This window comes from Ctenopharyngodon idella, chromosome 14 (assembly GCF_019924925.1).
Source record: "Ctenopharyngodon idella isolate HZGC_01 chromosome 14, HZGC01, whole genome shotgun sequence".
NCBI lineage: Eukaryota > Metazoa > Chordata > Actinopteri > Cypriniformes > Xenocyprididae > Ctenopharyngodon > Ctenopharyngodon idella.
The window spans coordinates 8,768,738-8,793,999 of record NC_067233.1 but is presented as its reverse complement, the minus strand read 5'-3'; the positions used below and the strand labels follow the sequence as shown (position 1 = coordinate 8,793,999).

Genomic DNA, 25,262 nt, shown 5'->3' with positions numbered 1-25,262 from the left:
CATCCCTGTCAGATTAGATGGACTCTTACTGGGGAGAAATCTCTACTTCAATGATAATTGATGGCAATAGCAGCATATCTGTCACAATTATTACATAAAAAAAGCACACACTGCTTGTAAAACTAATACTTTTTTGAACTTAAGTTGCTCTTACATGAAGAGTGGACAGGCTGGACTTTTTCTGCGCTCCTCCCAACTCTTTTATTATGTTTTATAGTTTAAATTAAATTAAATTATCAAAAACGTCATTCTGAGCTACGCATGTCCTGATTAACGGAGTGGCCATTAATCTGTTAATACTGTAGTAGTGGTACCCAGAGCCACAATGCGGCGCTACAGTATTTCACGCGAGGTTTTCACATGCGGAAGTGAATTATACACTTCTCGGAAGTTGTTTATGTGACCGTCATAAGGGCAGACATTTTGGCCCATGTAAATGACACTTTTGCAAGAATTTGTTGGAAAATATTAAATAACTCGTGTCCGCTGCAACAATTTCTTTGTGTTTTTACACTCATATTTTACCACAACCATGTGGTATGAGATATTGCCCGGGTTTGCTATTATGACAGTTTGTCTGATCATTCCTGGTGTTGCAACTGCTCAAATCCAGAAGTTCACAAACGGTGGAAAGGTGAGTGATGATGATGAACAATGTTTTGTCAGTCTTTAGTTCTTGTGTATATGCTTTAGTGAATATTTTAATAGTTAGAAACGTTTGTTTCACCCTGACATTTGCCAGATATTTATGTATGCCCTTGTATAGGAAAAGCGGATTGCACGGGTCCCCTATCACTGGTATTTGATGGAGAGAGACAAGAGAGTGTCTGGAAGTGGTGAACATTACCGACCCAAGGTAAAAAAAAAAAAAAAAAAAAAAAAAAATACTTGTATAAGTTTGTGTAAATATGTATCAGTACTGACAATATACTCACCAAAGCAGGTGTTGTAATATTTTTCATTGTTTGTCTGTCGTTTTTTTTCCACAGGGACTTGAAAACATCAAGTGAAAAGCCACCCAGATGAAACTGAAATGTAAATTTTGTCCAGCTATTAAAATTTTGTCTCTAAATTATTATTTTGCTTGCCGGTGTCATCTTTTTTTAATATTTGAAATATTTTCATAAGAGTTGTTACATGGTTATGTTTTGATACTGGTCCACTGTGGTGTGAATATACATTTGGAAATAGTTTTACATGGTTTACTGAATTAGATTTATGGAACGGGATCAGATTTGATTCCTTTCCCAATTAACTTAGGTTTCAGTTATTAGTAATTGTCTAATTTTGATGCCAGAATTCAAGTAGCACATTAAAAACATTTAATTAAATAACTTATCACTTCACGATGATGGGTTAATATATAGAGTGCATGGTCCAATCCCTGCAGTTTTCACAGAGACAGATAAATACATTGTACATAATATATACTCCACAGTCTACAAAATTGTGTAGTGCTTAAAATCATTATAATTGATCAATTTAAATGGATCTACAGAATACTTGGAAATATACAAAGTACACATAATGCGCATAAACGGGTTGTAATATGTTTATGTAATATCCAGGCTGCACAGAATCCTTGGTAGCACTTTATTTTATAGTCCTATTTTGCATTTACATACTGTATACTACTTATTGTAGTAATTATAATAACTAGGTACTAGTCCTGAACCTACCCCTAAATCTAATCTTAACCCATATAGTTACCTTATATTATTCAGTACGCTCTTGGTAAGTACACTAAAAGTGCACATACTGTAAAATTAAGTGAAACCTAATCCTTTGACAGCTTCAAATGGAGTGTCAGTAGACATAATATAGTATGTTATACAATAGGCAGACAAATTGTACTTTAGTAATAACACTTATTTTGTAAAGAGAATCTTGTGCGCTTTTCACATCCATTTAGAAGTCCAGTGAAGACAATTGAAATGACGGTCAAGAAGTAAGAAAGTACACATTACATACTCTTTACCAAACCATAATGCTTATAGCACTCTTCGTGGCTCTTACGGTCAGATAATTGTGGTTTCCAGGCCCGGAAAAGTCATGGAAATGGATATATTTTCAAAATCATGAAAATTACTATTGTGAATGCATTTTTTTTTTTTGTTAAGCTCAGCTCTAAACCATCTCATCGTGTAGATATTGCTATTTGTAAATGCAATCTCAGATAAAACCAATTTTTAAAAATCCTTATCCAGTAACTCACATGACTGGAAAAGTTATCGAAATTCATTGGTCAAATAATAATGGAAACATTGACTTTTGTTACAAGGATATTTCCCATAGAGCAGGAGTTTGTGACCTGTACATTAACTGATCTCGGAATGTAAAAATCTAGTATTTTATAGGGTTACTTCCTATATTGCCATCTAAACTGCATATACTCAAATTAAACAAAGTAATTCTTAAAAAAAAGAATATTGTTGAAAGTTCCAGCAATTAGAGATTCAAAGTACATATCTTAAAAACAAAGTCTACAGTTTATCTAACCTCACATGTTTAACACCAGGTTATAACTAAAGAAGGGGTAAATTCTCATAGTTAATGAAAGTTCCAGCATGACTGTGGATCACATGACCATTGTTTATTTAGATGCAAAAACACATCACATGAAGGGTATTGCATTAGGTAATGATTTGAGTTCTACTAATTAAAAAAAATGTACACAAAAATTTGTTCACAAGCCTGTCACTGTGTACTGTACAGGAGGATGTCCAAGCAGAGAAAAATGTATACAAACACATATTTCAGTAAAATCTGTCTTAATCTTGTTTTAAGTTGTCATTCCTTTTAAAACAGAAAAAAGGACAAACGAAAACTGAAAATATAATTCTGCAGGACAGTCTACTTCTCGTCTTTGCCTTTAGTTTTTCTGTACACCATTTCCCTGAAGCTAGAAAGGATTTTGCTCTCTCTCTTTCTCCTTTCCTCTTGGTTAAAGGATGCAAGCGCTCTCTTCTCATCAGCACTGTAGATCTGGTTTTCCTTTCTCAGACGCACAGCCTCCATACGACGATGTCTGAGGGCATAATAGCATATAGCATATAAAAATGTGCATGATACACCTACAATGCCTATTATAACAGTTTCATCTTTTTTGAGTTATAAACTACCATTCAAAAGTTTAGTACTATAAAAATTTCAGCATCATTACTCCAGTCTTCAGTGTCACATGATCCTTCAGAAATCATTTTAATATGCTGATTTTCTGCTCTAGAAACATTTCTTATTATTATCAATGCTGATGAATGTTACACAAGTACATATATGCCTTGTACGAAAAAGAACGTTCAAAAGAACAGAATTCATTTGAAATAGAAATATTTTGTAACATTATAAATGCATGTACACTTTTTCCTTGTCCTTGCTTAATAAAAGCATTAATTTCTTTCAAAAAACTGACCCCAAACTATTGAACAATAGTGTATGTGCATAAATGTATAAAAGCTTTATACCTGCTTCCACTCATGACAAAGCCAGATTTCTCAAACTCTGCAATCTCATCACTAGTCAAGCCGATTTCACCTCTTCTCGGAATACGTTTTCCTGCTTTGACAAACTCTGCCATAGCCGCACCTTCACCTGGTAGCAAAGCGTGGCCAAAACTATAGAAAAAAAATGATAGGGCAGAAATATTCGGTTCAAGAAACAAGATCAAAAATTATTTAAAAACAATGACTGTTATAAATAAGCAACAGAGTGGAGGAGGAATCAAATGCTTACTCTAAAGGTTTATCATCTTGCGACAGGTGAGTGAGAGGAGCTTCAGGTCCAACAACATGTTCTCCAACACCAGTCTTCTCCACCCATGAGATTTCATTGACATCCTCTTCTTCCTCCTCTGAATGTTCACTGCTAGAGCTACTGGACTCCTTGTGATTCTTCTTCGCCTTCTTCTTCTTCGACTTCTTCCTGCGAGGACAAAATGAGGCTACTTTATAAAATGATTCAAGCCTTGCTGAATCAATATACACTTACTATAGATGAAAACAATGTTCTCACTTTTTATTTTTCTTCTTTTTCTTCTTCTTTTTCACCTCTTCTGCAAAACAAGCAAGTAAACATTTCATATAATCTTACATATAAGAATAACACATGTTTAAGAACAAACATTAGTGCCCCAAACCTTCAGAATCGCTTTCTGACTCGCTGTCCTCTGAGTGCTTCCTGTTTTTTCTTTTCTTTGATTTCTTCTTCTTCTTCTTTTTCTTTTTCTTCTTATCCTCTGTGGGCATGAAATCAGTTATTTAGATTACTTATTCAACAATTTCCAGGTCATGTTCAGTAAACATGCAAAAACGCATTGTGTGGAACTGAGATGTTAAAGAATCATTTACCCTCTGAACTTGAATCAGAGCTGCTGTTCTTCACGTCCTCTTCTACAGGAGTGTGTTCGTCTGAGCTATTACAAGAGATCAAATGAAAACGTTTAAGCACATGGAGTATATGACGACTATATCAGGGGTGGGGTGGGGGGGGGGGATTGATTCACATACAGTATGAATTGCAATTCTATCTTCTACCGATTCGTATCAATTCACAAATTTCAAATATCGATTTTCTGAAGTGTTACACTTCTTTAACTTCGCAGTACTACTTAAAGTTATTGACATGTTAGTGTTATTAAACACAGTAAGCCGCAAAAAAGGACTCACAGCCGAAGAGTGAGCACAGATGCCGCCTCTCAGGACCTGTTTACAGGCTATTGTACCTGAAAAACTTAATTTATTCGTATTTGTCCTATTGTTTGTAATTTGCTAATATATATATATATATATATATATATAAAAATTGCCTGCCTTGCTTTATTACAGAAGACTGCCAGTCATGTGTGTAATGACTGCAGTCAATTTAAATGGCATTTGTTTTATAATATTGGGTTGAATAAAATAGGAAGAAAAACAAAATAAATTTCAAGGTTCACATTTAATTCAGTGGGATTTTTTTCTTCAAGACCTATTAAACTGTCTACCACAGTCAAATAGTAAAAGTAACACAAAACAGTAAACTAGAATCAAATCTATGCATATATTGAATCGAAATTTGATTCAAAACCGAGAATCGATTTTTATTCGAACTGTGACCTCAAGAATCGATTTGAATCGTATTATATCGTGAGGTACCAAAAGATTCCCACCTCTAGAATATATTACTGTAAATACACTGTTTTAGGATTTTAGGACATTCTTGCTATTGTCACTGCACAAGTACAGTTAAAATTTCTATTATGGCTCAGGGTCACGTGGAAAAACACTTAATGGACACTTTATAGGCAATGTGATGTGATTTGATTTGATTAGGGGCTTTTAATCAATACATCGATATTGCAATATTATGTGTCTATTATTTTATCTAACCAGTTAGATTTTTATCAACTCAGCAATGCAACCAAAATATAATATAAAAATAACTGAACTCTCTGAAAACTGCAAGTCCCAATCGGGACATCCCCCCAAAAAAGAGTTTATAAATAATATATAAATAAATAACAAGATGAGTTAGTCTAGTAGTGGAAAAAAATACAGTTATATAGAGAAAAATACATCTAAAATAAAGAAACCTCAAAAATAAAGTTGGTGAAATGTATTAAATATTTGATGACGTCTTAGTGACAATGCAGAAGTGCAGATGTGGCTTAACATGAGTGTAAAAATAAAGGTGCATCTAAAAAATATCTAAATTGTGTTGCATTGACACATTGTATGGTCCTTTGATTGAATCGAACCTTATTATGCGTTTTATAACACAGATATTTAAAGGGTTAGTTCACCCAAAAATGAAAATAATGTCATTAATTACTCACCCTCGTGTCGTTCTACACCCATAAGGCCTTCATTTATCTTCGGAACACAAATTACGATATTTTTGATGCTTTACGAATCGAATCAGTGACTCGGAGCGCCAAAATCACGTGATTTCAGCAGTTTAGCCGTTTGATAGGAGATGTGGAGATTGATAGGAGCAGTGTTTTGAAATCGGCCCATCACTATTTTGTTAAAAAAAAGTCATTATTTTGTTTTTTTGGTTTTTTTGACAAAAAGTATTCTCGTCACTTTATAATATTAAGGTAGAATTACTGAACTCGCATGAACTGTTTTAAATATGTTTTTAGTACCTTTATGGATCTTGAGAGAGGAAATGTCATTGCTTTGAATGCAGGCCTCACTGAGCCATCGGATTTAATCAAAAATATCTTAATTTGTGTACCGAAGATGAACGAAGGCCTTACGAGTGTAGAACGACATGAGGGTGAGTAATAAATGACATTATTTTCATTTTTGGGTGAATTAACCCTTTAACAGTATAGACGGTAAGGATATATGTGGTATTTAATTTGTACTCACTCAGGTTCTCTGACTCTTGGAGAATATCCCCAGACCTCAGGACATCCCACTTCACCAATTCTCTCACGTTCCTGCAGACGCCTTGACAGAGAAAACAGAAAGAGAATAAATGCCACAGACTTTGTATATTACTACAAACAATTACTTGCGCGAGTGTAGAGAACATGTGTCTAACCTCGCGATGAAAGCGTCTTGTCTCTGTCGTTGGGCATCATCTCTCTTCTCATAGTAATCAGATCTTGATCCAGCACCGTGTTCTCTGTCTCTCTGATCTGACCAATTTATCCGATCTCTTTCCCTTGACCTCGAGCGACTGCGAGAATTGCCAAATCGGAACCGGTTTTTGTTCCTCTCTTTATCGGTATATCGCGATTTGTGGTCGTCTTCATGCTCGTATCTGTGGCTCTTCAGTCCTCGGTCGGGTGAGCGGCTACTGGAGCGGCTGTGTCGGCGTCTCTTCGGGCTCACAGGGCCTGAATATTTGACGTCCAGTTCGGGCATTACTATAATCTTATTAGCTTGTTAATACAATGACTTTCTTTTATATTGTTAGGTCAAAAACGTCGTGTTAATTACATTTTGTTGTCATGTCGCAGTTCACCAAGAACTAGCAAAGCTAATCTAGCTAGATTAGCGTACTGCGATTTCGAGTTCTTTAACTACTGAGACAAAAAATGATCATTTATATAAATTACGGTTGTGTTGAGACTCACCACGAAAGCTGTAACAACTTAAACGCGGGTCATGGGACCAAAATGTTTACTAGTATCGTTGAACTACTACTTGTGTCTGCTCTGCTTGTGTTTACGTTTCCGTTACGTTAAATTCTTCTATTCTGAAGAATAACTCAATGTGACAAGACACACGCAATATCGCCCCCTGGAGACCTGGAAGGTGCGTATTTGGACAAAATGGCACTCAAATCTGTTTTGGATTTGAGTGCTGGAAAATGCATGTTTTGTCTTTGCAAGTGTGAATGTAATAGTCCATTTGACAGGATGGAAGTTTTGCTACATGTGATAAAAGATTTATTTATTTTCTTTTGACAGCTTTTTAAGTACCTGACAGCATAGATATACGTGTCTGAATCTATGTTGTTTTTATTGTGTTCACTGGTAATTTTTGTTTGCATAAATTTATTTTAATATAATAACAGTGTTTTTGAAATCAACAAATCGCTGCTAGATAGAATAAGCACTTTTGTAATTTGGACTTTTGACTCAAAAGCTGAGATATAACCCTGGTGCAAACTTTCCTATCTGACAACCCGCCTTATGACTGTTAATAATACTGTAATAAAACGTTTATACATATGTAAGCCTATTGTATACCGTGTCTTGTCTTGTCAATTAATATCTTTATCATTTTCAGATATAATAATAGGCTAATAATAATGTGATTATTTTATAAAGCACTTTTTTCTACAGACTCAAAACTGGAAATATAAACCTCCTTGGTTATTTTATTTACAAAATGAGACTAGTAACTTGAAAAATTATGGAAACCTTTTGAAATATGAAAACAAATAAACTGAAACAACTCCTAAATCTTTTCAAATGTATGTAATTTGCTCTAATTTGCATATATTTTTAATCTATCTTCTCTATATTACTGCATCATGTATTTGTTCTCTCAGTGCATTTGTTTATTTGTACTAGTGCAATTGCATGTAAAGTTTAAGAATAAAATCTTATTGCCTGGTCTCATTAATATTCATCACACGTATGTTGTGACAGACATTTGTGCGCGACTCCTGTGTCGGCTGGTGGAGGCGCAAGCGCGAGAGACTCGTTCATCTCACACACACACAAGGAAGGAACTCGAGCTCCGTTGTGTTGTCCACGGCAACCGACTCACGTTATCGCTGTCATTATTGTTTCTCAGCAAAGGGAATCGTGGATTTTAACGGGTCGCTTTGCAGGTATAGGATTTTGAGAATTCAATCCCGAGATTGTATTAGATTAAAACTTTAATTCATCTTATTTAACCTGCATACGCGTTGTTCTGCATCATATAGTCAGATAGGCCGCGCGCTGCCGCCAAACCAGGAAGGAGGGTTGAATCGAGCCATTTGTTTTTGTTTTCACACTGACCGCTGCCCACCGGTGCCATACCAGTTCTGAGTGCTATCATCAAAAAGCTGTGGGCTCACAGAAACAATATTTTGTTTAATCACGTAAAACTAGTCAAAAGCATTAGTTTTATGTTACTTTTCAAGCGGTACGTCTTTATGCTTGTCTTTGTTGCTGTACAATTAGCCAGCTAGCGTGCCTTTGGTTCTCGTGCTTATGCAGTTTCCACATTCTGTTGTCGTGAATTTAGAAACAAATAAAGTTGTATTAAACTTTTCAAGTATGTGTAGAACGACATAACAATCTGAGAAAAAAAAATATGATATGAAAATATGATTTATTATTTATTGCTAGACAGCTGAATGTGTCTGAGAGTATCTCTTGCATAATTGACAGCATTTGCATTGTTAATTACATTTTAACGTGTTTTATAATAGATTTAATTTGTTATTAGTACTAACCTTATTAAACTGTTTAATTAAAGTATTTTATTATACCCTTTTCCTCACAGGCATGTCGAAACTAAAGCTAATATCTGCAGCGGACACTCAGTACCCAGCATCACTGTTGAAGTCCATCAATGATGAGAGACACAGCGGTAAATTCTGTGACATCACCATAGTCGTGCAAGACCGCAAGTTCAAAGCACACAAATGTGTGCTGTCTGCCTCGAGTACCTATTTCCGCCAACTTCTCTCAGTTGCTGGAAAAGTTGTAGAGCTGAACTTCATCAAGGCAGACATATTCGATGTGATCTTGAACTACATATACACTTCAAGAATCTACAGGGTTCGATCTGACAGACTTGAGGATCTCATCAGCGCTGGTCAGGTTTTGGGCGTGACGTTCATAGCCAATTTAGGAACGCCACTCGCACAAGTCAAGGGATTACCCGGCCTGTCCAAAGAAAGTGACAACAACAGTGTCAATTCCTCTGAGAAAAATGAGACCATAGCCGAGGATATGCCGATCATTACTGAGACGTTCTCGCTGTCTGCTGAAGAGTTCAACATGGCAGGTGGTAATGCAGAAAAGGAAGTGGACTCGGATGATGATATTCTTTTTGTCTCAAAAACAGAGGCCCCGCAAGGTCAAAAGACCAAGATATCAGATGTTAACGACACCGAAGGAGGACCAGAGGCTAAAAAACAAAAAGTCACAAACGAAGAAGGAATTGCCTCTGAAGATTCAGTAGCCCAATTAGGTAACGACAGTCTTCCTTCTGAAATCAATACATCTCTTCAAAATAACCTTGAGCCCCAACCAGACGTCGTGCTCGTCTCAAACCCAGAAACCAGTAACAGTATTCTCACTTCACCAGTAAAAACGAGCTCACACAGTGAGCCCACAACCCCAGCTTGTGTAAACAGCCTCCCTTCAGATCCTCACAGCACCTCGCTGCATCTAGACAACAACGAAATACTTGGCGTCCAAAAGAAAAAGGTCCTTCTTGAGCACTCGCCCGATCATCCCGGAAAAATCAGACTGTCGGATGTAAGGCCAACATATAGCACCAATAATGGACCAATACCTGAAATAAACATGGTCCCAGCTGTGTCTGCGAAAAAGACAATAACGTTAGACAAAGCCTCGGAAATCGATTCGCTATCGCCGGGTTGTAAAGTATATGCCAATATTGGTGAAAACACCTACGACATTGTTCCAGTAAAAGACGATGCCGGGGAGGGAGTGGCTCCCAGTAGGAAGTCGCAAATGCCACACGGTTCTCCAAACATGTCCAATAACTCGCCTCAAAGAAAGAAAAAATCAAAGCTAGATCAGGAGGATCACTATGAACTCATCATGGATGGAAAGACCTTTTACGTGTGCATTGTGTGCAAGCGTCCCTATGTGTGCCTGACGAGCCTCAGGCGGCACTTTAACACTCACTCGTGGGAACGAAAGTATCCGTGCCATTACTGCAACAAGGTTTTTGCCCTGGCCGAGTACAGAACCAAACACGAAATCACGCACACAGGCGAAAGACGGTACCAGTGTTTACTGTGCAATGAAATGTTTCTCAATTATCAGATATTGTCCACCCATTGCAAGCAAATGCACAACCAAGATCCTTCGGGAAGGAAAGAGAAAGATGACTCTTGCAACAACTTGTATCGTCTGCTGCCTTGTAAAACGTTGCAGTTCAAACCATATTCCTTTGTGTCCGAGGAGTCGGGGGGGATTCCGGTGATCAATGAAGATGGGATTGTCCAACATGTAAACCCCGACAAAGAGCACTTTACCAACCAGCCACTTCCATCTAGCCAAAACAAAGCACTGAGCTGGGATGACATCTTTGTAGAATCTGAAGCACAAAACAGGCCGATGGCTCACGTTCAATCAGGACAACGGCCTGTCGACCAAATAAATGCCGAAACCACGAACGAATTTGAGTTTGTTATACCAGAGACGTACTGAGCATGCTCGTTCACTCCTCTGGCTCAGGTGCCTTGCTCATTTGTTCGTGTTTAAATTTGCGGTGCAGGTTCTGTGGACCATTTGATTGAAAACTCAACTCCAGTATCCATAAACTGAAAATGGAAAATTGTTTCAAGGTGCTTTAATGTATATTTAGAATCATTTGTTACTTAGAGCTGGATTACAGTTCAGTTTCACAGTCCATTATTGAATCTTAATAATGCTTCGTCAGACAATATGACAAATTAGATAATACATATTTTATGTACAGCTACATTAGATCTGTGTAGAGCTGACCTTTTATCATTTTTTTGTTCCCTTTTATGTTATGGACAGTACAACCATGTTGGATGTAATTTGTAGGGATCAAGTACAAACTTGCAGTTTATTTTTTACAAATATGTAACTTTATTGTGTAAATGCTTTTTGGAAGGGTTACATAAATCCTAATTCCAAAATCAAATGTAACAGTGAAATCAGTTTTTAAGGCTAAAAACAATGAAAAAGACGCTAACATTGTTTTAATTTTCTTGTCGGCATATTGTAGTTTTTAATAATTGTTTGGCACTAGTTAGATCAGTGTTAATGGCAGGTTCTGGTCATGCGATAAAAAATGGTTTGAATGTTTGTATTTATAGTTTTTAATGACTGTCAAGCAGTTTTTAAGAAGGATGGAGTAAATATATGAAATGTTTATGTCATCTGTCCATTAATTATGTTTTGAGGTTGTTTATTTATATTACATTATGAATATTTGGACCTGAAGATTAAATATTCATCCCTCGTCCGGGCATGTCTAGAAAAACAAGATACTGAAATGTCCAGGGTAATCAAAGAGTAATGTTGGTAATACAAAGGACCTCTCTTTTTATTTTGTATATACATGTATATCATTTTTTACAATTATTTTTTCAGCATAGTTTTATAATTAATTAGCTTTGTGGGCTGTGAGAAGAATCTGTGAATACAATGAGATTCCTTCAGTCAGAACTAGTGCTCTAACACCATAATCATGTACATAATAGTACTAAAGACCTTCATTTTAACAGTTTCTTCCCTTTTGGAAACTATTTATTATTAGGTCTTAGTGTGATATTGAATGAAATAAAACTTTGAAGAACATACACATGTATTTCTTTTATTTCCAAGAGCATCATGAAAGTGATTTGTATTTTCCAGTATGATAACCACCAGTCAATGATATGAGCATTCCTGCCTCTCTATTATATCAGAGTGGATCTTGTCCACCAACATATTATGACGCATCAGTTCATGATTAGAATCTGTAATGTACAGGTTCCACATGATGCGGGAGAAAATGGATTCAATGTTCAAATGCCGGTGGACATATTTGGAAATGCATGTGTGTTAATGAAGCAAAAAAAAAGTCCAGATATACATTTCATATTTAATACTGAGCTGAACTATCAGTCTTTCATTTTAAGATTTTAACATCAAAGGTAAACAATGCTTTCATGTAACATGAATGTGATCAAAAATGAAGGATTGACGCAAAGATCTTACTTTATAGCATGTGGCTGTAATATATTCACCAGTTGCACTTTAACATCAACCAGTAAGTCATAAAATTGTTGAGTTTGATGTAATATCTCTACTCACTTCAGTAAAGGACAACGTTTTTGTATGTAAAGTACAGTGTATAGACTTGACACTCACAGTGAACACACGACTGGATGAAAAGGAGATCACTACAAGTCTTAAGACTCAATTCTGTTGTTATGAGAAGGCGGTTTGATTGTTCGGTTTATGTACAACATGTACAGCATTGCACACACACACACACACTGATATCATATTTGCAATATGGAGAGACTTCTGTTATTACGTAGTGAACAATTAAGTGTTTAAATTCATGTATGTTTATATAATGGTTACTCCTTTTTTACATTCGGTAAGTCCTGTCATGTCTAGACAGAAACAAAATGGCAGATGAATGTGAGATGTACAGGTTTTTAAAGTCCTCACATTCTTGTAAGAGCTTATTACTGTGCATAAATCAAGCAAAATATATTTTTGTCACAAAAGATTATTTGAATTTGTGACGATTTGTGTGCTTGACAATGCAAAAGAAACACCACACATTACAGGTTAGATCTTTGATCCTAATGAAGCACTCAGGACAAAAAGTAAGATTCAGCCTAAATATATGTACAGTTTTTGCAATCTAGCTGCCCGAAACAGTTACAAATAACTCAAGTAATTACGTAGAACTGTGTGAATACAGTAAATTCTGAAGACTATAAAGTGCAAATCAATTGCGAGATAAGATAAGAGACTCATCCTCGTGCTGAGGGAGCAGAGGTGACGCAAAACACTTTGTGCCGCTCTGGAAGGGAGTAGTTCACATTATGGATTTACGCAGAGGAATCACAAGTAGGAGACCCACAGAGGTTACCTATAACAGGAAGAGGTGGCAAACCAGGTAAAGCTGTACTGGAAACGGACACACATTTTAAGGCTTATCTGTGAACAGTCTTGATCTCATAGTCAGGCCAGTTGTTATAGTCCTCTTGGATTGAGGCTTTATAACACGAATATTTTCCACATCAGGTTTGTTGACTTGAGCGAATCTTGTCATGGTTTAATGTTGCATATTACATTTGCTGTATGGTGATGAATGCCTGCGGTTAATGCTGTAGTCTCTCTATACTTAACCTGTTGCACAGGTGAGCCTCTTCTGCAAAGGTTGTTCATTCAGAACAATGATTGTTCAATGATGTGGTAAACTAATATCCAAAAATGCCCAAAACCAGTTCTCTCTTGACAGGAAAATGTCTTCCTCAGACTGGTCCCTTAGGGGCTGTATGGTGGGGGCTTCTCATCAGGTTGGTAATAAGGTGGAGAATAACGAGGTGGGATCATATTTGGCCACATGTGACTAGCTCCAGACTGGGAATCATCAGACATACCTGAAGAGTCAGGAAACAAGCTGGCACCCTGTAAAGACACAATAGCAGACATGTTCATAGCATATACACTTAAAACATATAAAGAATAATCTCTAAGGCTCTCATTCAGGGTATTACCATCAACTAAAACCATTAAAAAATGCCAATATTTAAATAAATGTTAGCTGAAAACAAAAAAATATATATATTTTTTTTCCAGCTAGTTGGCAAGGCACCATTTTTCATTTTTGTTTAGTTAAAGCTGAAGTACTAAAATAACTAAATAAACTAAAACTAATAAAAAAAATTAAAGGGTTAGTTCACCCCAAAATGAAAATTCTGTCATTAATTACTCACCATGTCTTTAAAAAAATTTGGACTAAACTGCTCAATTCATATGGATTAGTTTTACAATCTCTTTATGAACTTTTTGAAGCGTCAAAGTGGTAGTTGTGTGGGCTGTCAGTGGAGGGACAGAAATCATTTAATATTTCTTCATTTGTGTTTCAAAGATGAACAAAAGTCTTAGGGGTTTGGAACGACATGAGGGTGAGTAAATGATGACAATTTTTTTCATTTTTGGGTGAACTAACCCTTAAAAAATATTATATACATTAAAAAAACTAATAAAAATGCCAAAAAACACACAACAGAACAACTAAAACATTATTACTAAAACATTTTTTTTTTCAAAATATCCATAAAAACTATAGTATATTAATAATAGTAAAATAACACTGCTCTCAGTAAATTGTCTTTTTTGCTTATTGTTTATTTGCATACATTTTTAAAAATAATTAATTGCATTAAGTTCAAGTAAACTTGTTAAATGACAGGCATTATATATATATATATATATATATATATATATATATATATATATATATATATACTAAAGCATGCAACACAACGTGGGCAATTACCTGAAAGTCATAGGCAGTGTATGGAGGTAAGCAGGGGGCAGTGTTGTAAAAAGAGTTGTTAGAGGTGGTGGGGCCAGGAGGCTCTGGGGGTGGAGGAACAGGGAGAGGTTCTGGCTCACAGGAATCTGGTGCTGCTGTAGGCATCTTCAAAAAAGAAAAAAACCAATGAATGTCACAGGTTCTCACTAATCATACAAAATGCACCTATATTATATGAACAAAAGTATTACAACTGGGATTTTAATGACATCGCATTCTAAATACATGGACATTAATATGGAGTTGGTCCCCCCTTTGCAGCTACAGCTGCATTTGTGAGGTCAGGTACTTATGTTGGACGAGAAGGCCTGGCTCGCAATCTCCATTCCGGTTCATCAAAAAAAGGTGTTGGATGGGGCTGAGGTCAGTTTGGGCCAGTCAAATTCTTCCACACCAAACTCATCCAATCATGTCTTTATGGACCTTTATGGATTGTTCCTGTCTGCTCCTGTCTGCCTCGCTGCTCAGAGTGGTTTGCGTCTGTAACTCCATATAGCTTTGTTTTGAATCTCTTACTATCATTCATTGTTGTTTATATTATCATTACCATATATCTAATATTGCCTATCACATTAATCTGACGTCGCTAGCTTTTAATCTTAGCTTTGAATCTTTTAATCTAAATCGCTATCACAACGTGTTTGCATTTCGCTAGCTTGTTAACTTGTCATCATTCTCTCGCGCGCTCCTTTTTCTACGCGTTCATCAAACAGCTGTGATAAGTCGGACCACTCTACAAACACGGTGAGTCAAGTCATCCTCTCCTTCTATTGCTACTTGCTCTGCCTGTCACATGCATAGTATAGCTTTCTCTGTCAGTGACGAGGGATTTACATGTCATAAATGTAGGGAAATAGTCAGGCTGACAAAGAAAATCTCAGAATTAGAGACACGCATCCAAACTTTAATTAAGGATAATAAGAATGCAAGGGCTTTAGATACTGTTTTGGATGTGACTAGCTTAGTGAACTCTGTACATTGTTCGGTTCCGGCTGTAGAGCCCGTGCAGCAGGGCAACTGGGTAACGGTGAGGCGGCATAGCCGCGGAAAACACCACACTTCCGTTCCAATGAGAACATCAAACAGGTTCTCCCCACTCAGTGACGCACCCACTGAGAATCCTGTCCTAGTTATTGGCGATTCTATTACACGGAATGTAAAAATAGAGACACCAGCCACCATAGTCACATGTTTGCCGGGAGCCAGAGCACCTGACATCAAAGCAAATTTAAAAGTGCTGGCTAATGCTAATCGTAAATACTCTAAAATTATTATTCACGTCGGCACTAATGATTTTCGACTTCGCCAGTCGGAGATCACTAAAATTAACATTAAAGAGGTGTGTGAACTTGCAAGTACAATGTCAGAAACAGTAATTTGCTCTGGTCCCCTTCCTGTTCGTTGGAGTGATGAGATAGCAGATTATCATCATTCAATGGCTGGCTGTCTAAGTGGTGTCTGCAGAATAACATAGGTTTCATAGACAATTGGAAAAGATTTTAAAAACTTCCTTTCTATCAAAAATACTAGAAAAGGCAGTACCATCACTACTATGTTCCTTTTTAGAAAGAAATGGTATCTGTGAGGATTTCCAGTCAGGATTTAGATCGTACCATAGTACTGAGACTGCTCTCATTAGATTTACTAATGATTTGCTCTTATCATCAGATCGTGATTGTATCTCTCTATTAGTGTTACTGGATCTTAGTGCTGCATTTGACACTATCGATAACAACATTATTTTAAATAGACTCGAAAATTATGTTGGCATTAGTGGAATTGCACATGGTTCAAATCATACTTATCTGACCGTTATCAGTTTGTAGTAGTAAACAAAGAGATGTCTTATCGATCACAAGTTCAATATGGAGTACCGCAAGGCTCAGTACTAGGACCGTTGCTTTTCACTCTGTACATGCTACCCTTGGGAGATATCATTAGGAAGCATGGCATTAGTTTTCACTGTTACGCTGATGATACACAGCTCTATATTTCTTCGCAACCTGACGAAACTTACCAATTCACAAAATTTACGGAATGCATAGCTGATATAAAAAATTGGATGACCAGTAATTTCCTACTACTAAATTCAGAAAAAACAGAGATTCAAATTTTTGGACCAAAAACTTCTTCACGTAATAACCTAAAATACTGTCTAATACTTGATGACTGCTCTGTTAAGTCTTCGTCGTCAGTTAAGAACCTGGGTGTGCTCTTTGATACCAATCTTTCATTTGAAAGCCATGTTTCTAGCATCTGTAAAACCGCATTCTTCCATCTTAAAAATATATCTAAACTATGACATATGCTCTCAATGACAAATGCAGAACAGTTAGTTCATGCATTCATGACCTCAAGGCTAGATTACTGTAACGCTCTACAGCTCGTACAAAATGCAACAGCTAGAGTTCTTACTAGAACTAGGAAGTATGACCATATTAGGTTCTGTCAACACTGCATTGGTTTCCTGTTAAACATCGTATAGATTTTCAAATCTTGCTAATTACTTACAAAGCACTAAATGGTTTAGCTCCCCAGTACCTGAGCGAGCTCTTAATGCATTATAGTCCTTTATGTCTATTGCGATCTCAGAATTCAGGCCAGTTGATAATACCTAGAATATCAAAATCAACCGCAGGCGGTAGATCCTTCTCTTATTTGGCACCTAAACTCTGGAACAATCTTCCTAGCATTGTTCGGGAAGCAAAAACATTCTGTCAGTTTAAATCTAGACTAAAAACGCATCTCTTTAACCTGGCATACACATAACACATTATCAATTTATGTTTTCAAATCCGTTAAAGGATTGTTAGGCTGCATAAATTAGGTCAGCCGGAACCGGGAACACTTCCTATAACACCAGATGTACTCGTTACATCAGAAGAAGAATGGCATCTATGCTAATATTAGTCTCTCTGTTTATCCCGAGGTTTACCGTAGTCAGCCAGATCCAGGCCGTATCCAGGTGAGATCGAGGACCTGCGCCTTGACATGACCACAACGCAGCCCTGAAGTGTCAGCAGAGATTGAGTCAACTAGATGATCCACTGTGAAGGCCTCATCGACACGACAGCCAGTGGCACAGTTCCTCAACAAACCGTCCATACCGGCGCGATGAAAATGATCCTCAACTGGATGGAACTGGAAAAAATACTTTGACTGTTGTGATCCTATCAGATTCTTATTATGATTCAGGCAGCATTCATAAAGCACTGTTCACTGTTGGCCAGAGGAGAACTGGCTCCCCGACTGAGCCTGGTTCCTCCCAAGGTTTTTTTTATCCATTTTAACACCTGTTTGCCACCTGATGTCACCTGTTGGAGTTTGGGTTCCTTGCCGCTGTCGCCTTTGGCTTGCTTAGTTGGGGACACTTGACATTTGATATTCAACAGTGTTCTGATCTGCCTGCATTGACACCATTGTATGCAAACTGAACTGAGTTGGATGATGACATCACTGTTTACTCCAGTGCTGATATGGATAAATTAACTAAATTAATAACTACTGATTCTTACATCGGAATGAATCAATACTGAATTTACTTAAGATGGATAATGACACCATTTTCTTTAAGAGCTGCTGTGCAGCCAAAATTATATACCAGTTATCACTGTAAAGCTGCTTTGACACAATCTCAAAGCTATATAAATAAAGGTGACTTGACTTGACCTTGCTTTGTACACTGGGGCATAGTCATGCTAAGGCAGACAAGAGCCTTCCCCCAACTGTTCTCACAAAGTTGGAAGCATTGCATTGTCCAAAATGTCCTGGCATCCGCCAAACCCAGACTCATCCATCAGATTGCCAAACAGAGAAGCGTGATTCATCACTTCACAGAACATGTTTCCACCGCTTCAGAGTCCAGTGATGGCATGCTTTACACCACTCCAGTCCATCTGATGCTTGGGATTGTACTAAGTGATGTGAGGCTTGCTTGCAGTGGTCTGCCATGAAAACCCATTCCATTAAGCTCCCGTCGCACAGTTTTTGTGCTGATATTAATGCCAGTGGAAGTTTGGAACTCTTCAGCTATAGAATCAGCAGAGCGCTGGCGACTTTTATGCGCCTCAGCATTCGGTGACCCCGCTCTGTGACTTTGTGGTCTTCCTCTGAGTTGCTGCTGTTCTTAAACGCTTCCACTTTCCATTGACCATTTACAGTTGGAATTTCTAGCGAAATTTTACAAACTGACTTATTGCAAAGGTTGCATCCTATCACAGTACCATGCTTTAATTCACTGAACTCTTCAGAACAACCCACTTTTTTTACAATTGTTTGTAAATGCATGGCTAGACTAGATGGTTAGGTGCTTGATTTTATCCACCTGTGGCAATGGTTCTGATTGAAAAATCAGAATACAATAATTAAGAGTTGTGTCCCAATACTTTTGTCCATATAGTGTATATAAGTTGTTTGCACTGCATTTCAATCTCACCATGTCCTTGAATCCCCCCAGCACTGCGGCAGTGATGATGCCCAGAAACAGAGCTACAATGTTGAGGATAGTAGCAGACCACAGCAGGTGGTACAGGTGCACAACATCCTGGCAGCTCCGCACCTCTGTGTACTCATGGTACCCTCCTCGCAGTTCCACTCGACTGAGATGGTGAGGAGAAGAAATGTATTATAGCAAAAGAGATTCATAAAAGAAATAAGATACATACTGGTGACAGGCAGAGCAACAAAAAAGGTAAAGCATGGCAGCGATTCATGCAAAACAATAGAAAAAAAAACATCTGCATACCAGTGCACATCACTCTTAAGAAGAGCATGAAATGGATAAATATATCCAATCTCCTTATTTAACCTCACTGTCATCAAAGACCCTTTACACGTAACCTAAATTATTGCTGTCTCTCCTCACCTGTGAAACAGGAACCAAAGAACGCTAAATCTTAGTTCCTTTCATTTCATCAATAAAGTAACTGTACATGAAGTACAGCGACCGTATGCAGCCACACTTAGTAGTTTAACAACAACAAAGAATGGGCTGTCAATGTCATTGAGGGGCTGAAAGTGGAAAGACCTACTTCCAAATCATGGAGGATTTCCTAAATTTTTTCAAAACATCTTTATTCTGAAGTCCCATAAGAGGATGCTCTCTGAAACATAAATAAACACAAACGTTCTTTCGAACAGAGCTGAATTTCAGGGATAGAAGCACACACCATACAAGCAAATATAAACCAGAACTTAAGCAAGGTAAAACAAAGCATAGTTGTTGTTTTTCAGATCCGCCTGTTTGCAGAAAATATTCTAGGAGGGATATATCCAAATGGGACTCGCTCACACACACATACTTGCCACAGTTGTAAAGGTCACAGCAGTAGCAGGTGTTGCTCTTCACACGCAGGTTACAGGAGACCCGAGATGCAGTTTGACAGTGGACCTGCAAGGCAGACATGTTTTCAGAATGGGATCCCACTATAACAGTACATAACCCTCAAATTCAGAGGCCTGTAAGCTGGTGAAAGCACTTCTCTCAGGTTGGCGACTCACATCTAAATCAAACGCAGTCCCACTGGAGTAATATTCACATCGGCCAGCATATAGAGGTTTGAGGTCCTTTAAAACAACAACAGCAGTATGCCATGACAGAGCTTTATCTGAAGAAATGCATTTTACAATAACATGGTGTGGAAGTACTTACTATATGTCTTGCAGCAAAAACGCCATCCACTATAGCACAACAGAAGGCTGCCACCACACCGAAGCTGATGAAGACAATGGAGGCCACCAGCTGTAAGCAGAACAGCAATGTCAACATATTCACATGTTGCAGTGGCTCAATGCACGTGCATTCACACCTGAGCACTACTACTACTACAACGTACAATTTCCTTATAGATACAGATTAAAGTGGTTTGTGTAAGATCTTAGGAATATGCGTCTGTTATGGGACATGGAGATAGTGTGGTCTGATTGGATTATTTCGTAGTACCACTTCACTGATATCACTGCCTTTTCACAACCAGCTATTTAGATAACAGTCACTCCATTTTGTCTGTAATCTAAAGCACTTTGCAGAGGCATCTTTCTTGTGGCTTTGTATAATACAGGACAAATAAACACATTTAACTGCCCATATCTGATCAATAATGCCATTTTGAGTGTTATTCTTGATATAATATAATCTAAATAAATCCATATTAAAATAATGAATTCTCTCCTAGAACAATTTTTTTTTCCAAAATAAAATTTGTATATACATTTTATATAGATTTTTAAAGAAATTAAAACTTTTATTTAGCAAGGAATTGATCAAAAGTGACAGTAAAGACATTTATAATGTTACAAAAGATTTTAAATAAATGCTGTTCTTTTGAACTTTCTTTTTTATCAAATAATCCTGACAAAAAATGTATCAATTTCAGTTTTTAACATAAGAATGTTTCTTGAGCATCAAATCAGCATATTAGAATGATTTCTGAAGGATCATGTGACACTGAAGACTGGGGTAATAATGCTGAAAATTTAGTTTTGCCATCACAGGAATTAAATTACATTTTAAAATTTAATGAAATAGAAAAGTTATTTTCAATTGTAATAATAATATATTTTTATCAAATAAATTCAGCTTTGGTGAGCATGAGACTTGGTGACAAAAGATTATTTATATTTGAATTATACAATTTATGTTATCTTTGTAACAATATGAGTGAAAAGTTTAATAAAAAATTAATATACATTTCAGAATGTCTTAGTATTTGGTTTGTCTCCCTTTTGCTTTAATGACTTCAGCACTCAGGCAGCTGGGTAAAACCTGATGATCATGTTCTCCAGCATGATTTGATAATGATCCAAAGATCATCTTGTGCTTTAATAGAAACAAGAACATCTGACCGTCTGTAGAAAAGGATTTGACATGCTCAATTCAACAAATTTGTTTATTTGATTAGTGACCTAGAAATAGTGCAGAAACGTCATAACGCTTCTTTACTGTTTTACATTGTTCAAAAACTAACCATTGTTTATTTCCAGCTTTTTGCAGATTTTCAAATTCTCCGAATTCTGGACCTCACTATATTTGCTCTAACCACTTCCACTATAAGGCTGGGTGGAATGTGTATCCTGCACTCATCCAGCAGTAAGTGTTCCTATGCGTCTATGATCTGGCCAGCCATGCCATCCTCATGCATACTTTATTTGGATTGTGGAACCTCCTATTCCCTCTGCAATGCAATGGCTTCTGAACATTCCTGCCTGGACATCCATCCCGCTCCCCTTACACTGAGCTATTTCTGGGTGCATCTCACCACAAGGCCTGCAACATGCCCTGCTATTCGAGCTCAAACCTGTGAGCCTTTTCTGCCATTATGATGACTAAAAACAAGCAGTTGATTCTTGAAAATGTGTTTGTTTCTGCAGGCATTTGGTTAAAAATGTCAATTGAGTGATGGAATGCACAAGCACAGAATCCAATATGAGCAGTGTAATGAAAGACTCCTTACCATCTGCCTCTTATTCTCTATCAAATGGGCGCCAATGATTCCCAGAAAGGACCCGAAGCCGAGCTGAAAATATCACAGGGTGAAATTCTGTCACGATGCAAGTCTATGTAAAATATGAACCTATTTCAAAGTCTTAAGGGTAGATGACTTCACTCAATTACGATCCCACATACAATTTCCCGTTCCCACAAAGCCTTTAGTCTTTCTCCAAGCAGTACAGTTTATTTTATACTGTGGTCAATGGCCAAGTTAAGAGCTATATATGCAATCTGGCCATGCCACTAGCATATAGTATTTCAAAACAGTCAGTCCCTGCGGAATACCAGGAAAACACCTGTTACTTGTACAAAACATTATGGAGTATTATTTAAGCTTGCATGTTTCTCCAAGAGTGTTGAACATAATGATACTAGCTGTTGAATAATGAATGAATGATTTCACTCAGTTCAGCCTTACAGTAATGAGGTAATGGCCACCGGTCACATGGTGGGCCAAGCGGAAAATAATTAAACATGAGGCCTTTTCCTCCCCACAGTGCTTTACATCACAAAGCCATTTATAGACCAAGAGAATGGTTTGCAGTCTGTTCAGTGCACGACTATAACATTAGCAACATACTTACAATCACTCCTGGATAGTAGCCACCAACAGTTATGTTTTGTGTCCTGGTGGTAGCGGCAAGACCAAAGACCAGGATGAGTATGGAGACGATTAGGAGCATCACTGTTACTATGATGGACTTTCTTTTCCTCCTCTTAAATGATCCTGTAAAAGACAATGGAGTAGGAAGATGCAACAGCACAACACGCCCTTCCCTTGGGCAACATTTTGTTACTCACTGTCTTATTTTAGGCACGTTCGTTTTGAGGTAAAACAAAACAAAACAAAACAATCAGTGTATTTGGCCCCTTGGATGTCTATAGTATCTGCAAAGACACTACCACAACCCAGAAACCCAGATAAATGTAGGTACTAGGTGATGTAATATGAGGATTTTCTATCACTAAACAAAAGACATTTTAACCTTAGGTAGCATTCGAAAAATAATATTCCACATATGGTTGTGTATTTTCATGAACATTATCAATAAATGTTCCATCGACATTCGTTGGGGACATCCGAGACACGTATGAATGTAGGTTACGGGACGCTTATTTCTCTGTGGTGCACTGCAAGCCTGTTCTAATAATCACGATGAATAAATGTAGCTAATCGCATTTGACCGTAAATACAAGCGTAAATTGTCCTCCGTGAGACTATAATGGTCTGTAGTCGCAGTGAATGCCATTGACCTTGTACTTACCCATCGCATCAGAGATAGGTATACCGCTGCCTTGCGCATTCAGCCCCGCTGGCATTGTAACGTCAGGATATGCAGCATTAGCTGCAGTTATGACTTCAAGTCAAAAACAAAGAACGTAGTCAATGAGACAATGATGCCTTCCCTCAGAGTTAATGACTGGAAACTCTTTTTTTGCCGTGGCATTCTCTGACACCATTCGCCCCCCTTCTAACCACTCTTCTCTCATCAGCATCTGGGTCTGTTGTTCATGAATCCGCTGCCCTCATCCCTTCAGCAGAACGCCGCACGGAGCACAGCACTGCGCATGCGCAAGACAGAACCCCTCGCTGCTTGAGTGGGTCACGAGCAGTAGTGATTGGAAGTGCGACTCATTTCGATTCGGTTCTTTCGAACAATCCGTTTCAGACTGGTTAAAAAATAGATTCAGAGGTTCTTTACGTCATGGCGTTGTCACTGGCATCCCTGAATAACACGCTTTAAACTTATGAAGTCAGACATGAATTTTTGTTAATAATTTCATGTTTCCTGGCGATTTGTTGCAGCCATGATTCAGCTTACAAAAGCTCACAGTCATTTAGAACCTAAAGATAATTTTCACTCACAATAAACAATACTACCATCAAATTACATCGTTCTTATGGGAATGTTTTAATAAAATGCTATTTATTTATACTTTCTTTCGTTTGTGTAGTGATAAAAATGTCATAAAAAAGAAACGATATTCTTTCAATCCATCAGTAAATCCAATGGTTCACTCAGCTCACTCATCAACATTTCCAAAACACTTGATTCAATGATTCGGTACCTCGAGATTCAGTCCTATTCGTGAACGTTTTTCATTAAAATAATCAATCTAAAAAAGAGCAACAAAATGTATACAAGAACTTGTATGTAGTTGCTGCAGTGTAGAGGGAATCGCTACATAATTCTGCATATATTATGTTCTTTATAGAGAAATTCGCTTTAGAATAATTATCTCACCTGACACACGCCTACAGACAATTAGGCTACTCATAGCTATCTAAAACAGACTGGATTTCATGAAAATACTTCAAGAACGTTCAATATAATCTAGAGATTAAGAATTTTGTGTAGCTAGCTTTCTCGACTATTTTGAATGTCTCCACCCTGTTGAAAAAAACAGTATATGTTGGTTACGGTATGCTGGTTTGATTTGGTTTATGCTGGTCCTATGCTGGTCCTGGATCAGTTTAGGAGCAGCATGGACCAGCATAGGACCATTTTAGGACCAGCATAGGACCAGCATGGACCAGCACTTGACCAGCATAAACCAGCTCAAACCAGCATACCAGTTTCAAAACCTACCTTAACCAACATATACTGTTTTTTTTTTTCAACAGGGCAGAACTTGAAAACATCAAAGTAATGAAATTGCGCCATCAACTGGTCTTGTGAACAAACACAAATAAGTTTTAAAAATAAAAATGAATATTTCTGATGGGTTTTGCAACAAGTTCTGATTAAGTCCCCTCAGTATTTTTTAATTTGATTTGATTTAATTCTTTACATGTCTGCATTTTTGTTTATTTTATTGTTCACTCGTGCAGTTTGACACACAACAGGCTCCTTATTTTGGAAAAAGTAGCTAAACCATTGTTTATATCGATAGTTGTATCTCACACACTCAAATATGAATAAAATGATTCATTCAAAACGTGTGAAATTAGGCTAAACACTGTGAGCCATATATGTGATTTCAGTTTTATGTTGCGTTTTTGCTTATACTTTGCTTACTATTGCTACCTACAGAGTTAGGCTACCTACATAAAATAC

General features: G+C 37.3%; 4 protein-coding genes across 9 annotated transcripts; 2 read left to right on the top strand and 2 right to left on the bottom strand.

Moving 5' to 3' along the window:
• Positions 1-122: 122 nt before the first annotated feature.
• Positions 123-1,078, top strand: ndufa1 (NADH:ubiquinone oxidoreductase subunit A1). Its single transcript, XM_051860647.1, has 3 exons — positions 123-634; positions 767-856; positions 990-1,078. Exons 1-3 carry the CDS (start codon positions 533-535, stop codon positions 1,008-1,010), a joined length of 213 nt encoding a protein of 70 aa, XP_051716607.1. The 5' UTR covers positions 123-532; the 3' UTR covers positions 1,011-1,078.
• Positions 1,079-2,572: 1,494 nt separating this feature from the next.
• nkap (NFKB activating protein) lies at positions 2,573-7,156 on the bottom strand. Of its 2 annotated transcripts, none has more exons than XM_051860645.1 (8): positions 6,529-7,156; positions 6,354-6,434; positions 4,347-4,411; positions 4,136-4,234; positions 4,012-4,048; positions 3,733-3,921; positions 3,465-3,614; positions 2,573-3,028 (listed from the first exon to the last, which is right to left on the bottom strand). In XM_051860645.1, the coding sequence occupies exons 1-8, from the start codon at positions 6,852-6,854 to the stop codon at positions 2,854-2,856; spliced, it is 1,122 nt and encodes a 373-aa protein (XP_051716605.1). In that variant the 5' UTR covers positions 6,855-7,156; the 3' UTR covers positions 2,573-2,853. The 2 variants fall into 2 exon arrangements, with proteins under 2 accessions (XP_051716605.1, XP_051716604.1); XM_051860644.1 differs by having other exon boundaries at positions 4,012-4,051; positions 6,529-7,151.
• On the top strand, positions 7,110-11,967 carry zbtb33 (zinc finger and BTB domain containing 33). 3 transcript variants are annotated; one of them, XM_051860633.1, is made up of 2 exons: positions 7,110-7,247; positions 8,937-11,967. In XM_051860633.1, the coding sequence occupies exon 2, from the start codon at positions 8,939-8,941 to the stop codon at positions 10,841-10,843; it is 1,905 nt and encodes a 634-aa protein (XP_051716593.1). In that variant the 5' UTR covers positions 7,110-7,247; positions 8,937-8,938; the 3' UTR covers positions 10,844-11,967. The 3 variants fall into 3 exon arrangements, with proteins under 3 accessions (XP_051716593.1, XP_051716591.1, XP_051716592.1); XM_051860631.1 differs by lacking the exon at positions 7,110-7,247 and adding an exon at positions 8,120-8,274; XM_051860632.1 differs by lacking the exon at positions 7,110-7,247 and adding an exon at positions 8,284-8,573.
• tmem255a (transmembrane protein 255A) lies at positions 11,966-23,778 on the bottom strand. Of its 3 annotated transcripts, XM_051860642.1 has the most exons (10): positions 23,469-23,775; positions 22,788-22,930; positions 22,166-22,228; positions 20,365-20,454; positions 20,214-20,279; positions 20,015-20,103; positions 19,745-19,816; positions 19,150-19,312; positions 14,676-14,819; positions 11,966-13,801 (listed from the first exon to the last, which is right to left on the bottom strand). In XM_051860642.1, the coding sequence occupies exons 1-10, from the start codon at positions 23,521-23,523 to the stop codon at positions 13,658-13,660; spliced, it is 1,029 nt and encodes a 342-aa protein (XP_051716602.1). In that variant the 5' UTR covers positions 23,524-23,775; the 3' UTR covers positions 11,966-13,657. The 3 variants fall into 3 exon arrangements, with proteins under 3 accessions (XP_051716602.1, XP_051716601.1, XP_051716603.1); XM_051860641.1 differs by having other exon boundaries at positions 19,745-20,103; positions 23,469-23,778; XM_051860643.1 differs by lacking the exon at positions 19,745-19,816 and having other exon boundaries at positions 23,469-23,774.
• Positions 23,779-25,262: the final 1,484 nt, after the last annotated feature.

What these genes read in the sequence shown, in the direction of transcription:
- ndufa1 (XM_051860647.1), top strand. Translation starts at nt 533, where the DNA reads ATGTGGTATGAGATATTGCCCGGGTTTGCTATTATGACAGTTTGTCTG. An exon ending in AGTTCACAAACGGTGGAAAG is followed by an intron (nt 635 to 766) that starts GTGAGTGATGAT and finishes GCCCTTGTATAG; the next exon opens with GAAAAGCGGATTGCACGGGT. An exon ending in GTGAACATTACCGACCCAAG is followed by an intron (nt 857 to 989) that starts GTAAAAAAAAAA and finishes TTTTTTCCACAG; the next exon opens with GGACTTGAAAACATCAAGTG.
- nkap (XM_051860644.1), bottom strand. Translation starts at nt 6,854, where the DNA reads ATGCCCGAACTGGACGTCAAATATTCAGGCCCTGTGAGCCCGAAGAGA. An exon ending in GTCAGAAAGCGATTCTGAAG is followed by an intron (nt 4,052 to 4,135) that starts GTTTGGGGCACT and finishes CTTGTTTTGCAG; the next exon opens with AAGAGGTGAAAAAGAAGAAG. An exon ending in AAAAAGAAGAAAAATAAAAA is followed by an intron (nt 3,922 to 4,011) that starts GTGAGAACATTG and finishes TTGTCCTCGCAG; the next exon opens with GAAGAAGTCGAAGAAGAAGA.
- zbtb33 (XM_051860633.1), top strand. Translation starts at nt 8,939, where the DNA reads ATGTCGAAACTAAAGCTAATATCTGCAGCGGACACTCAGTACCCAGCA.
- tmem255a (XM_051860641.1), bottom strand. Translation starts at nt 23,523, where the DNA reads ATGCCAGCGGGGCTGAATGCGCAAGGCAGCGGTATACCTATCTCTGAT. An exon ending in GCTACTATCCAGGAGTGATT is followed by an intron (nt 22,229 to 22,787) that starts GTAAGTATGTTG and finishes TGATATTTTCAG; the next exon opens with CTCGGCTTCGGGTCCTTTCT. An exon ending in TTTTTGCTGCAAGACATATA is followed by an intron (nt 20,280 to 20,364) that starts GTAAGTACTTCC and finishes GTTGTTTTAAAG; the next exon opens with GACCTCAAACCTCTATATGC.